The sequence below is a fragment of the Anomaloglossus baeobatrachus genome, chromosome 1 (genome assembly GCF_048569485.1).
Source record: "Anomaloglossus baeobatrachus isolate aAnoBae1 chromosome 1, aAnoBae1.hap1, whole genome shotgun sequence".
NCBI lineage: Eukaryota > Metazoa > Chordata > Amphibia > Anura > Aromobatidae > Anomaloglossus > Anomaloglossus baeobatrachus.
In genome coordinates, this window is record NC_134353.1 from 910,444,719 (window position 1) to 910,456,914 (window position 12,196).

General features: G+C 42.8%; 1 protein-coding gene across 2 annotated transcripts in view; it reads right to left on the minus strand.

Moving 5' to 3' along the window:
• Positions 1–387: 387 nt before the first annotated feature.
• The window catches only part of PIK3C3 (phosphatidylinositol 3-kinase catalytic subunit type 3), a 323,893-nt gene continuing 312,084 nt past the window's right edge, over positions 388–12,196 (minus strand). For both annotated transcript variants that reach the window (XM_075327579.1, XM_075327571.1), the window contains one exon: positions 388–1,250. In XM_075327579.1, the coding sequence (XP_075183694.1) occupies positions 1,236–1,250 (15 nt within the window). In that variant the 3' untranslated portion in view covers positions 388–1,235. The remainder of the gene's footprint in view (positions 1,251–12,196) is intronic.

The following is a 12,196-nucleotide window of genomic DNA, read 5'->3' on the forward strand; positions in this document are numbered from 1 at the left end:
GCCAGAAGCAGGGGAGGACCGCATGGAGCATACCTGCTGAGAGCACCTGCTGAAGATCGCAGTAGAACCTGGGAGTGACGCAGACGTCCGGGGCCTGGTAAGTATGATTTTCCTGAGAAGGTGGAGTCTGCTTTTTTGGGGATAAATTTACCCCCAACCGTGTTTTCCCCAAGAATAAGCCCTAGCACTTTTTTTGGGGGCAAAAAAAAAAAAGTATAAGACTGTCTTACTTTTGGACAAACAAGGCAAGAATGAACCTTCCACCAACAAGCAAGGATCAGAGGAGTGGTTTGTTGAACAAGATGAATCAACACATTTAAACATAAAATTTACTTGTATATATAGAAAAGATACAGTGTCTAAGGGAGAGTAACACTGAAACAAATATCCGTTACAGATATAGTAGTTTTTTTTTATTATTTCCTTTTGTAATACAGGGTTCTTTAAATGCAGACACTTGTGCCAGAAGGTGCACCTACACATGACCCAATATCGGTGCCTACAGGATACATGGCTGGAGATACCATTGCGATTTCTCTGTCGACTGCTCAGAGATCGGGTGTTCTGCGTCCACTCGGAAATGACATATTGAAATCTCACGTTGGGAGAATAAATACAGGTTTTAGCTGAGAGCAGGACTCTTGTTTTCCTTCAGATAAAAGCGATCAGAGAAGCGATAACCATTTAGGATAATATCCAGAATTTATGACGTCTGCTGTCCTCGTAGACGGCTCCCGACCGACGCAGCATATTTCCTGTTTACATACAGCATCATATTTTGCTGCTTTACGACCGCCACTTGTTAATATTTAATGGCGCCCATTAACGGATAAGTGATCTCGAAGGGTCAGGCTGTAAATTATCTTAGGATGTTATCACTGCTTTGGAAGGAGCTGAGCCGATCGTCATCGTTGTTGAGTGAGAACAATAATGTGTATATAAAAAAACAAAAACAAAAATAATAAAAAGCCAACATTTTTCTAAATATTTTTTTGTTTAAATCCACAATGATTCCTTTTGCCTTTGTTTTATGCCTGGAATTGATGGTAAATAACTTCCGTATTTCTTCCGCTCATCCTCACCGGCAGGATAGAAAGATTTCTCAACGTCCATTGTCAACGTCCGGCGCACAGGACAGTATCTGCATAGTCTGATGTGAAATTTTGCCTTTTTTCCACCCATTTTCCTTCTAGATTTGGATTCTTCACGTTCCACAAAGCAGAGAATATTTCCCTCTATCTTCTCCAGTACTGTAAAAAATAAATAAATAAAATAAAATAAATTCAGGAAATGATCATCCATTACATCCACAAATAGGCTGTAAATGACTTCTATTCTCAATTTTAATGCGCTTAAATAAGCCGAAAGGGAAATTCATTTATTGACCTTTTCTAAAAGAAGCTTTTGAAAAATGCAATTTAATATGTGATTTATACGGTGGTGTAACCGAAAGATTTTAATTTTTTTTCCCCTTCGGTGTATACATAATACTAGCAGGCTACAGAGCGCACACACACAGATTAATTACACAGATCGCAGTGCTATGTATCATTATTAGGCAGAATTTATGTAAGCCCGCCACTTATGTACAATTAAAGGTGGCAAGTGATGCATGAGAAAAGCAGCTTTATGGCGATCAACGAGTGCAGTCAATCAGCGTTCACTTATGGGCAGAAATCTGTTCATCTAGTGTTTCATCGTCCTTTTTGATCACATTTTCATCAGTATTTGCTCCGTGTATCAGTTTTTACTACCAAATACTTTCTCATATCAAAAAATAAATGCAATGCAAATCTATCGTTTACTTATTTCATGGTAATTCAGGAGAACCGCTAAAGTGATGCTCTATGCTCCACTGTCAAGATCACATTAGGGTTTTGTGAAAATAGGAATCCCCTTTACTCGTGCTTACATTCCTCAGCAGCGGTTCATCTTGACTCCAAACTACCCTATGGGTACAATGCGTACAGCAGGAGAGTGAAGGGGGCTGAGGCTTCATGTATATTGCAGCTGTGTACAATGAAGGGGTTAAAGAATGCTCAATCAAAAACTATTTTCCTACTAGAATGGACAACATAAAAAAACCCCAAAACCTAATTATACCGGAAAACCCTTTAAAATAGGAATTTGTCACCTAATTTGAGATCAGCATAATGTAAAGACTCATACCCTGATTCCATCGATGTGTTGCTTACTGTGCTGCTATCACACAACGGGTTTTGCACAAACTTTACCAACTGTCATGGCAGCGTCAGCCTCTATTCACATTGCAGATTCTGACACTTCGCCCGATGGTTCCTCTACTGTTTGGGATCAACACAGGCAGATTCGGGCATCAACCTGCTGTGTGCTAAATCATAGGCAATTTAGCAGGAGTTAATCCCTGGTAGTCTGCTTGTTAGGCTCCTTTGATCACATGTGGTGTGGAAGTCAATCACATCTGCTCCCCTCCTATTTATGCTGGATGAAATCTTCTACCCATGCCAGCTATAGTTTTTTCTGTGTTGGTCTGTGAGCTTTGGTGTCCCAGACTTTCTGGTGAAAGTGTTGCTTTTTGCTTGGAGTAGTTAAAGTTTACCGCCATTGTCTTGTTAACTTCCTGCTCTTGTTTTCCTCCTAATCTCTTACTGTCTTATACTTGTGTATGCATGCTGAGAGACAGACACAGGAAACCAAAACTATCTATTTCTGTGGTTTTCAAACATACTCCTCTCTTGTCCGTCCCTGGGGAGAGGGAATAAGATCAGGGCGGCTCAGGAGCAGGACCAGGAAGAAGACTCAGGCCTCTCCACAATTAGGAGTATCTCTGAGGTTAGGATTAGCAAAGGGCCCCCAACCTTGAGGGTCAGCTTAGGAGCCCTGGTTCCCTGTTATCCCGTAGTCATCATGAAAGCTGCTTGCATTTATTTTCATAAAGTCACAAATTTTAATCAGCAGGAGATCATCTCTAGAGGACTAGTAAACCTGCTGCCATACAGTCCTCTATATTTATGAGCTCTCTATAACCCCGCCCCTACTACTGATTGGCAGCTTTCTGCCTATGCACAGTGTAATCAAAAATCTACCAATCAGTGATGTTGGCGAGGTTATACAGAGATCGGCATTCACAGAACTGCTAGATCTGCCGCAGATAAAACACTGATTTTATCAAAACTGCAGTAAGCATCCAGTAAGTGACACATTGCGGAAATCAGGGTCTATGCCTCTACATTATGCCGTTCTTAGATGAGGTAGAAAAATCCTGGTGAGATTCCCTTGAAAATGATGTTCCATCTTTTAGATATACTTTCAGCTAAACTGCATTTATCATTCATAGGTCCAATGATAAATCTTTGATTGCTGGGAATGCAGCTGATAAAATCCCCCCCCACTGAAACCAAGAATGGGGGGCTAAAAGTCCCCTGTTTAAATAGAGCAGTATTGAGCATGTATGAGAAGCAATATAAAAGGGAATGAAGCATGCTCACTATTCAGGATTCTTTGGGACCTCAGTTCTTGTAACATGAAGGGGGTCCTAGAGTGACGCACTAAGCCTATCATGCATGTATTTTCACTGGGATAAGCAGAGTACATAGCTGACAAACACCTCTGATGGCAGTATATCATCCCCGACACGATCTCTTGGGGAACACTTGGGTGTCCCCTATACAAAGCAGATGATCGGAGGGTTTGTATATTATTGAGATGTGTATGGGGCCATCAGAATGTCAAAAATCCTCCCACCCCACAGGCCAGGAATAAGCAGATACTCCTATATGTAGTTAATTTTACAAAAGATAAGATATTGGGCATTTCTGTAGTCGATCTTCAGACGTTCTGGACATGAAAGCCAAAAATCCTCCGATAATGGACTAAAGTGACCCTTAGACTTCACGGGATTCATTTCTGAGCCTCCGGGGGCAGACATTTCTCTGAACTTTGCTAAATTAGACCTTTGTACCCTTCAACATAATAGCAGATCAACATGTCCTCCTAATCCAGATAAGAAAATCAGATCTTCTCTAAAAGGTCATTTTATTTTATTTTTTTACTGAAGACATTACTGGGTTTATCTAGAGGAGCAGACAAACACGATATCAGATGAAAACCGTCCTCACGGGAGCTGTCATTTATGATACACGCCCGTGGCAGGAAAATCAGGAGGTGATGAGTGATGGCTGGAATAATGCATCATTCATGTGGGCATTCAGGTTAGAAAGAATCGGACGTTAAAAAAAGGATATTTTCTTTATATAACAGTTTTGTATCTAACAAAAATTTTTGGGAAAGGAGGTATGTTTTATTGTCCTCACCATCTATACTAAAAATCAATCCTGAAATGTTGCAGTTTTCCCTCCAGAGCTCTCACAACAGACTGACACTTCCTGTAACTTTTCGAGGACAGGGTTGACGCTCATCTCATCATTCGAGGCAGGATTACAATACAAAGCTGGAGGTGGATACCACAAAATCAACTGCCGACAACAAGTTCAGCTGCTCCTCCTTCTCGGACTGTGTCATGCAAGTGTGTTCACGCTTCCCACGGCACTTTCAGCCTGGTTTGTATATGTCTTCTTCGAGAAATAAGCAATCATTTTTAAGCACATTGAAATCGCTTTGAACTTTATTAAAGGATTACATTCATCAGAATCCGATTTTTTTTTTTATATTCACTTTGGGCACGTCCAGTAAAATGACAGCTGCCTGACCACCAATTTGCTGGATCATAGTGGGCAAGAACAGGTTCTTCTCCGCTCTCCTCGTAACTGTCCTACCACTGCCGATCCTCTGATCATCTCTTCTATTTTAAATTCCAGTGAGGTCTTCCATTCCCTAGGACTTATATTGCCACGTCATTGACGTGCATTGTGCCCCATGTGATGGAGTGGGGTCTAGTGAATGGGAGAGCCAGCTGGAAGGCAGAGAGAAGATAAAAGACAGTAGACGGACGAGCAAATCGGAGGTTCAGTGGCTGTGGGACAGATACAGAAGAGGGCAGTATAAGATTTTTGTTTTATCCCTTCCTGGCCGGTTCAATTTGCATCCAAATTATTGCATGAAAATCAAATTTTCCTCCAAAATTGAGTGAATTTGCCCAAAAAAATTTGAGATTTGCTAAACTCTCCAGTAGGATAATATTCTCATAATTGGCATCGCATCGCATCGCTACACAAAAAAGTATAATGTTCATGGTAGTAAAAGCGCTTGTACGGCCATTCCATGACTTTCAGATGTAATAACGTACTGGCAGGTCCCATTCACGTTCCCTTCTAGTACCATTAGCAGATTACAGGTACCTTCTTTGTAGTCTGTATTCTGTGAATAGATGTGTACAGACACTCAAATGTTATTTAATGCTAAAAAGTGTCTGTAAATATTTGCATTCGCTGCCTATTGGGAGTCTGTCATCCCCAAAATATATTTGAAATAGGTTATACAGAGTTGAAGAGGACTTAGCCCCAATATCCTATAACAACCATATTGGCACTATACGGCAAATGAGGGGTCTACAGTGCACCCTTGGTGTGGCTAAGAGTATGCTGCACAGTAATGACTCTTTGCATATTGGGCCCATCCTCCGTTTCTGATAGACCATGCTCGTTTCCCAAGATTGAGCACTGCGACTGCTGCCGGCGTGTGTGCGGGTGCGTTTGCATGCTGCGTCCGTCCGGTGCACTCTCCTTCCAGTCTTCTTTCTTCTGACACCGCTCGCTACATGAATACACCCAGAAGTGCAGTGAGAGGCGTCAGAAGAGACCCTTCATTTGCATATGTTATTTTCTCAGGCGCTGCACCAGTAATAGAGTGATATGGTTGGTATAGCGGCTGTCTAAAGGCTCTGTTACACGCAACGACGTATCTAACGATATATCACTGGGGTCACGGATTCCGTGACACACATCCGGCATCGTTAGCGACGTCGTTGCGTGTGACACCAACGAACAGCCGTTAACGAACAAAAACACTCCCCTTATCATTGATCGTTGACACGTCGTTCATTTTCAAAAAAATTGTTGATTGTTGAGGACGCAGGTTGTTCGTCATTCCCGAGGCAGCACACATCGCTACGTGTGACACCTCAGGAACGACAAACTACAGCTTACCTGCGGCCGCCGGCAATGAGGAAGGAAGGAGGTGGGCGGGATGTTACGGCCGCTCATCTCCGCCCCTCCGCTTCTATTGGGCGGCCGCTTAGTGACGCCGCTATGACGCCGCAAGAACCGACCACTTAGAAAGGAGGCGGTTCGCCGGTCACAGCGACATCGCTAGGCAGGTAAGTCCGTGTGATGACTGCTAACGATTTTGTGCGCCACGGGCAGCGATTTGCCCGTGAAGCACAAACAATGGGGGCGGGTACGCTCACTAGCGATATCGTTGCGTGTAAATCCCCCTTAAGTCTCCTACAACACTCGGGGTGATGGACTCCTTTTAATGTGAAGAAAAATAAAATATGTTTTAGTCAAAAAAATATAATTAAATAAAAATTCTTGACAACTTTTAATAACTTAAAAAAAAAATAAAATATTTGCATAAGGCCCTGTGCGCACTTGCCGGATTTTGCCGCGGATTTCCTGCGGATTTGCTGCATGTTTCGCTGCAGAAAATGTTCATAACATCTCTGCAGTGATTCACCAGCAAATCCTATGGGAAAAAAAAAAAAATGCTGTGCGCACTATGTGGATTTTGACAGCTGCATGTTTTGCTGCGGGATTCCCGCAGCAAAACAAATTCCATGTTACTTCTTTTCCGCAGGTCCCTGCGTTTTCGAGGGCTGGCAGATCAATCACCCGCTGACTCTGGGTCGGCGGAGGATTGATCCCCGGTATCTGGCCAGATGCTGCTACCCATATGAAGTTTATGGGGAACAGAATCTGCCCCAAAGGCGTAGGAGCAAGCGCTTCATACTCACCGATGACCGGTCGGCTGTTACACTGCTCCCGCGGCGACTCTTTCATCTTCCAGAGCCGGCTCATCATTCAATCTCGTATTCACTCCTTCCCTGCTCACCGGTGGCTGTGATTGGTTGCAGGCAGACACACCCCCACGCTGAGTGACAGCAACAAATCACAGCCGCCAGTGGGCGGGTCTATGGCATACCGTAGAATAAATAATTAAAAAAAAAAAAAACGGCGTGCGGTCCCCCCCAATTTTGATAACCAGCCAGAATAAAGCCTCACAGCTGGGGGCTGGTATTCTCAGGCTGGGGAGCCCCACGTTATGGGGAGCCCCTCAGCCTAAAATATCAGCCAGCAGCCGACCGGAATTGCCGCATCCATTAGATGCGACAGTCCCGGACTTTTTCCAGCTCTTCCCGTTGCTGTGATGCGGTGGCAATCGGGGTAATGAAGGAGTTAATGGCAGCAGCCCATAGCTGCCACTAAAGGGTGCTGTACACGCTGCGACATCGCTAGCGATAGCTAGCGATGTCGTGTGCGATAGCACCCGCCCCGTCGCTCGTGCGACATTTGGCGATTGCTGCCGTAGCGAACATTATCGCACGCACATACCTTGACAGCAACGTCGCTATGACCGCCGAACAATCCCTCCTTCAAGGGGGAGGGGCATTCAGCGTCATAGCGACGTCACTAAGCGGCCGGCCAATAGAAGCGGAGGGGCGGAGATGATCGGGACGAACATCCCGCCCACCTCCTTCCTTCCGCATAGCCGGTGGACAGGTAAGGAGATGTTCGTCGTTCCTGCGGTGTCACACACAGCGATGTGTGATGCCTCAGGAACGACGAACAACATTGTACCTGTGGCAGCAGCGATATTAAGGAAAGGAGCGACGTGTCAACGATCACCGTTTTTGAACAATTTTGCGATCATTGATCGTCGCTCCTTGGTGTCACACGCTGCGATGTCGCTACCGGCGCCGGATGTGCGTCACTAACGACGTGACCCCGACGATATATCGGTAGTGATGTCGCAGCGTGTAAAGCACCCTTTAGTCCTAGTTTAGTGATGGCAGGCGTCTATATGACACCCCCTCATCACTAAACTGTAAGTGAAAGTAAATGAGCACAAACACCCCAAAAATCCTTTATTTGAAATAAAAGACAAAAAAAGCCCCCTCTTTCACAACTTTACTAACCCCTAATAACAGCCCTCCAGGTCTGACGTAATCCACAAGATGTCCCACGACGCTTCCAGCTCTGGTACACTAGGCACTCACAGTGAGCGCCATAGACCATGACTGCTCACTGTGAGGGTCAGGACGCAAGTGAAGTGAGCTGCCGGGATCAGCGGTGACTTCACTGATGTGCTTTGCAGTGACAGGTGGAGGACTCCAGCGGTCACTGCACATCAGCTGACTGAAGTCACTGCTGATCTTATACTCACCTTCTCCTGCGAGGCTGCCCCCGGACACTGCTCTCCTGCTTCCAGACCGGCTCATGCATATGCAGTTATGCAGTGCACAGCTGACCCGCAAACAGCAGAGCGCCGGAGGCAGCTGCGCGGGAAAAAAATCACGGCCCTGAGACTTCAGCACCACGGATAGCAGGAGCGGGGAGAACTGTGAAATCCCGCAGGGAACAACCTGTGGCAATTCTGCACCAAATATGCACCAATACGCAACATACCGCATGCGGATATCGGTGCGGACGTTTTGCATTTTTTTGCCGCAGGTGCGGAAATCTTTAAGAGCCTGCAGAATTTTCTTAAGAAAATTCCATTTTTTAGTGCGCACAGGGCCTAATAAGTATAATTGCTGTAATCTTTCCTTTAAAGCTATACTAAACGTATATGTTTTTTTTTATTTGTTGCAGGCCATTTAATGGAAATCTGTCAGCAGGTTTTTGCTTCCTCATCTGAGAACAGCATAATCTAGGCAAAGAGATCCTGAATCCAACAATTTATCACTTACATTACTGGGTGCAGCTGTTCTGACACAATCAGAAATTTTAGATTTAGCCATGTAGCTGAGCCCAGGGAGCTGTCCCGCCCACACCTGGCTCTCAATATTGATTGTACATGGACAGTGAAGTGCCAATCAGAAGAAGGGGCGTGACGGACTGCTGTGTGCATGACTTTGTAGTCCTGCTGGTTAAAGAAACATAGCAAATAAACAACAGATCGGACCTTGGCAAGACAGGCAACCATGAATCCTATGTTTCAACCCTTGCAGCATGCTGTCTTCAGCTTACATAGCAAAAACTTGGTGACAGATTTCTTTAAATTACGAGCAGATCAGTGGGGCGTGACTGATTGCTCACAATACCGCTTAGAAGTGTGCATGATCTACAGTCACTCTTTGCACGTGCTCGGTCAGGCGTCTTTTGAAAAGATCAGTGGGTTTTAGGAACTGGCTCCTCACCGACCTACGCAAAATTAAAGGTCACAAAACTTATATAAAAAAATGACAGCAAAAATGTATCTACTCTTTAAAGGTTTAATAACTATAGACGGTATGCTTCTAAATGAATAATAAATTTAATAATGTTTCAAGGGAGGGAAATGACAGATTTTTACCCACAAGTAATGTGTTCTAATTTTGACAGTAAACAGTCAATAAATATTCTTATTTCTTGGTTTGTACATTTCCTTTGATGACTAAGCTTTTCAATTTTATTTTGCGGAGTAAAAAAAAAATATATATATATACATTCCTGCGCTCATCGAAAGTAGCTCGAAAATTAAAAGCAATAAAACTGTGTTGAAGAAAGTAGTAATCGGTAAGCTGTCACGCTGCCATACAATAGTCCACAAAGCATACGTTTCAGCAGATTTGTCATGCACCGACTGGCTGCTTCCTCCAGCTCTCGCAGTCTTGATTGCAGATTTTATGACTGTACTATATCCTGCGCTGCGAATCTAGCACATATGGGCAAAGGAAATTCACTACAGTCGGTATGCCAATGTTCTGAGAACGGCTTGGTAGAGTAATTATCGGAAAGAGGACGGGGAGAGCGGGAGTCTTATTGACAGAAACTGAAGGCACCATCCGTTCTCCTCTAAATACCGAACATTCTCCTCTAATTTTTGGAGGCAGCAATGATATCTGTCTTCAGTCCAATAAAAATGCAACTGGAAGATGGAGAGCAGCCTGGACCAACGCAATATAAATGCAGCCTTATGGAGTTTAAAATCTGTTTTGGGGGTTCAGAAGTCTCTTTCAGGTCTAAATGAATTTGGGAGGGCAGGAATGTTTAGATTGGGTCTAATTTTAGGGTCTTTTTAATTCGAGGTCATTAAATTGGAAGACATGTACAAGAGAACAATATATGAGATGTGGTCTACATAAAGGGGCAAGGCATACGTGGGGAAAAAATTAATAAATTGGGTCTCATTAATAGGTATGTATTAATTTTGATATCTTCTCAATTCAAGGGAATTATCTGCGGAATATGATATGAGGCGGTGCGGCTTATATAGAGGGACAATATATATATATATACATTATATATATATATATATATATATATATATATATATATATATATGTATACACACACACGGTATATAGTCAAACAATGTAGAAAACATGTAGCCAGCTCACCATAAAGTTCAGTTTAAGTAGGACCGTGAAGAAGGCACATAGTGCTGAAACATGTAGTCCCTTGCTGGAGTGCTATTACTTGATTGCAGTTCCTCATACTTTTATATGATATAATGGATCAATAAAGGAGAAGTTTTTTAAAATTCTGGTGAAATTTCATCCTTTTGCTGGATCCCAATTCTCCTACATTTATTATATATATATATATATATATATATATATATACTAAGATTGGGTTTCGCAAACAGTTCTTTTATTTTATTCTAAGGGCATTATTTTTGTGCTATTTTGGGAGCATGATAGGTGGAGGTGTGACCCATATAAATGGTCTGAGAATACGGTACCAGGTAAAAGTTTGGACACACCTTTTAATTCCATGGCTTTCCTTGTTCTTATTAGAGTGTGCACATTGTAGATTCAGACTTAAGGAAGTTAAAAGCACAAAGGAACACATATGGAAACAAGGAGTAAAGAAACACGAGTGAAACCAAAATATGTGTTAAACTTTAAATTCCTCAAAGATACCCCCCTTTATTTTGATGACTGTTTTGCAACTTCCTGGCATTCTCCAAGAGGCTTCATCAGGTATCAACTGGATTATCTTCCAACAGCCTTGAAGGAGTTCTCCAAGTGCTGAGCTCTTAACTCTGCATCCAACTTATCCCAAACTATCTCAATTGAGTTAGGGTCGGTAATTGTGGAGGCCATGTCATCTCACAAACTCTCGTCACCTTTTCAGCATCTCACAAAGACAGAGACTGGTACCAAAAATCTCTAATTTTGACTCATCGGACTATAGTAATGTCCAGTCCTTGCAAACAAATCTCCACATCCTGTTTAAGGTTCTTAGTTGCTTCTTATGCAGCAATTCAACCATGAAGGCCTTCTTCTCACAGTCTCCTCTGTACAAATAATGTTTCCTCTGCTACTTGATGCATGTGAATCATTTATAAGGTGCTATGAATTTGCAATGTCTGAGGCTGGTAACGAACGAACTTATCCTCTGCAGTAGAGGTAATTATCGGTCTTCCTTTAATGCTGCAGTCCTCATGAGAGACAGTTTTATCAATGTGATTAATGGTTTTCACCATGCACTTGAGGATACCTTAAAGGTTCTAGTAATATTCCAGACTGATTGACCATCACGACTTAAAAGTAATGATGGAATATTATTTCACTTTACTTAGTTGAATCGTTCTTGCTAAATATTGCTTACAACAGTTGAGGAATAGGGAGGATCTCTGTATGGAGCTGTGTATCAACACGGCCTCTGCAAAATACACTTGATGGTCACAAAACACTTTCTACAGGCCGATGACTCCACAAATTGACTCTAACATGGCACCCTTGCTCATGAAAAGCGATTCCCCAAGAACACTTGATAGAGTTACTTGAGAGAATGCCATAGAGGTTTTAAAAGTTGCCAATGTATGAAAAGCATTGTAGAATTAATGGCGCTATATAAGTGAATTATTATTATATTACATTATCAGAATAAAAGGTGGGGGGTGATTTTGAGGAATATAAGGTGTAACACATACTATGGATGGTTTGCATTTGTGCTTCTTTACTACTTGTTTCTATATGTGATCCTTTGTGATTTTACAACTTTTAGTCTGACTCAACAATGTGCACAATCTGATAAGAACAAGGGAAACCACTGCATGAACAGCTGTGGTGCTGTATGAGGGTCAAAATAAATAACTGGGGTCTAATAAA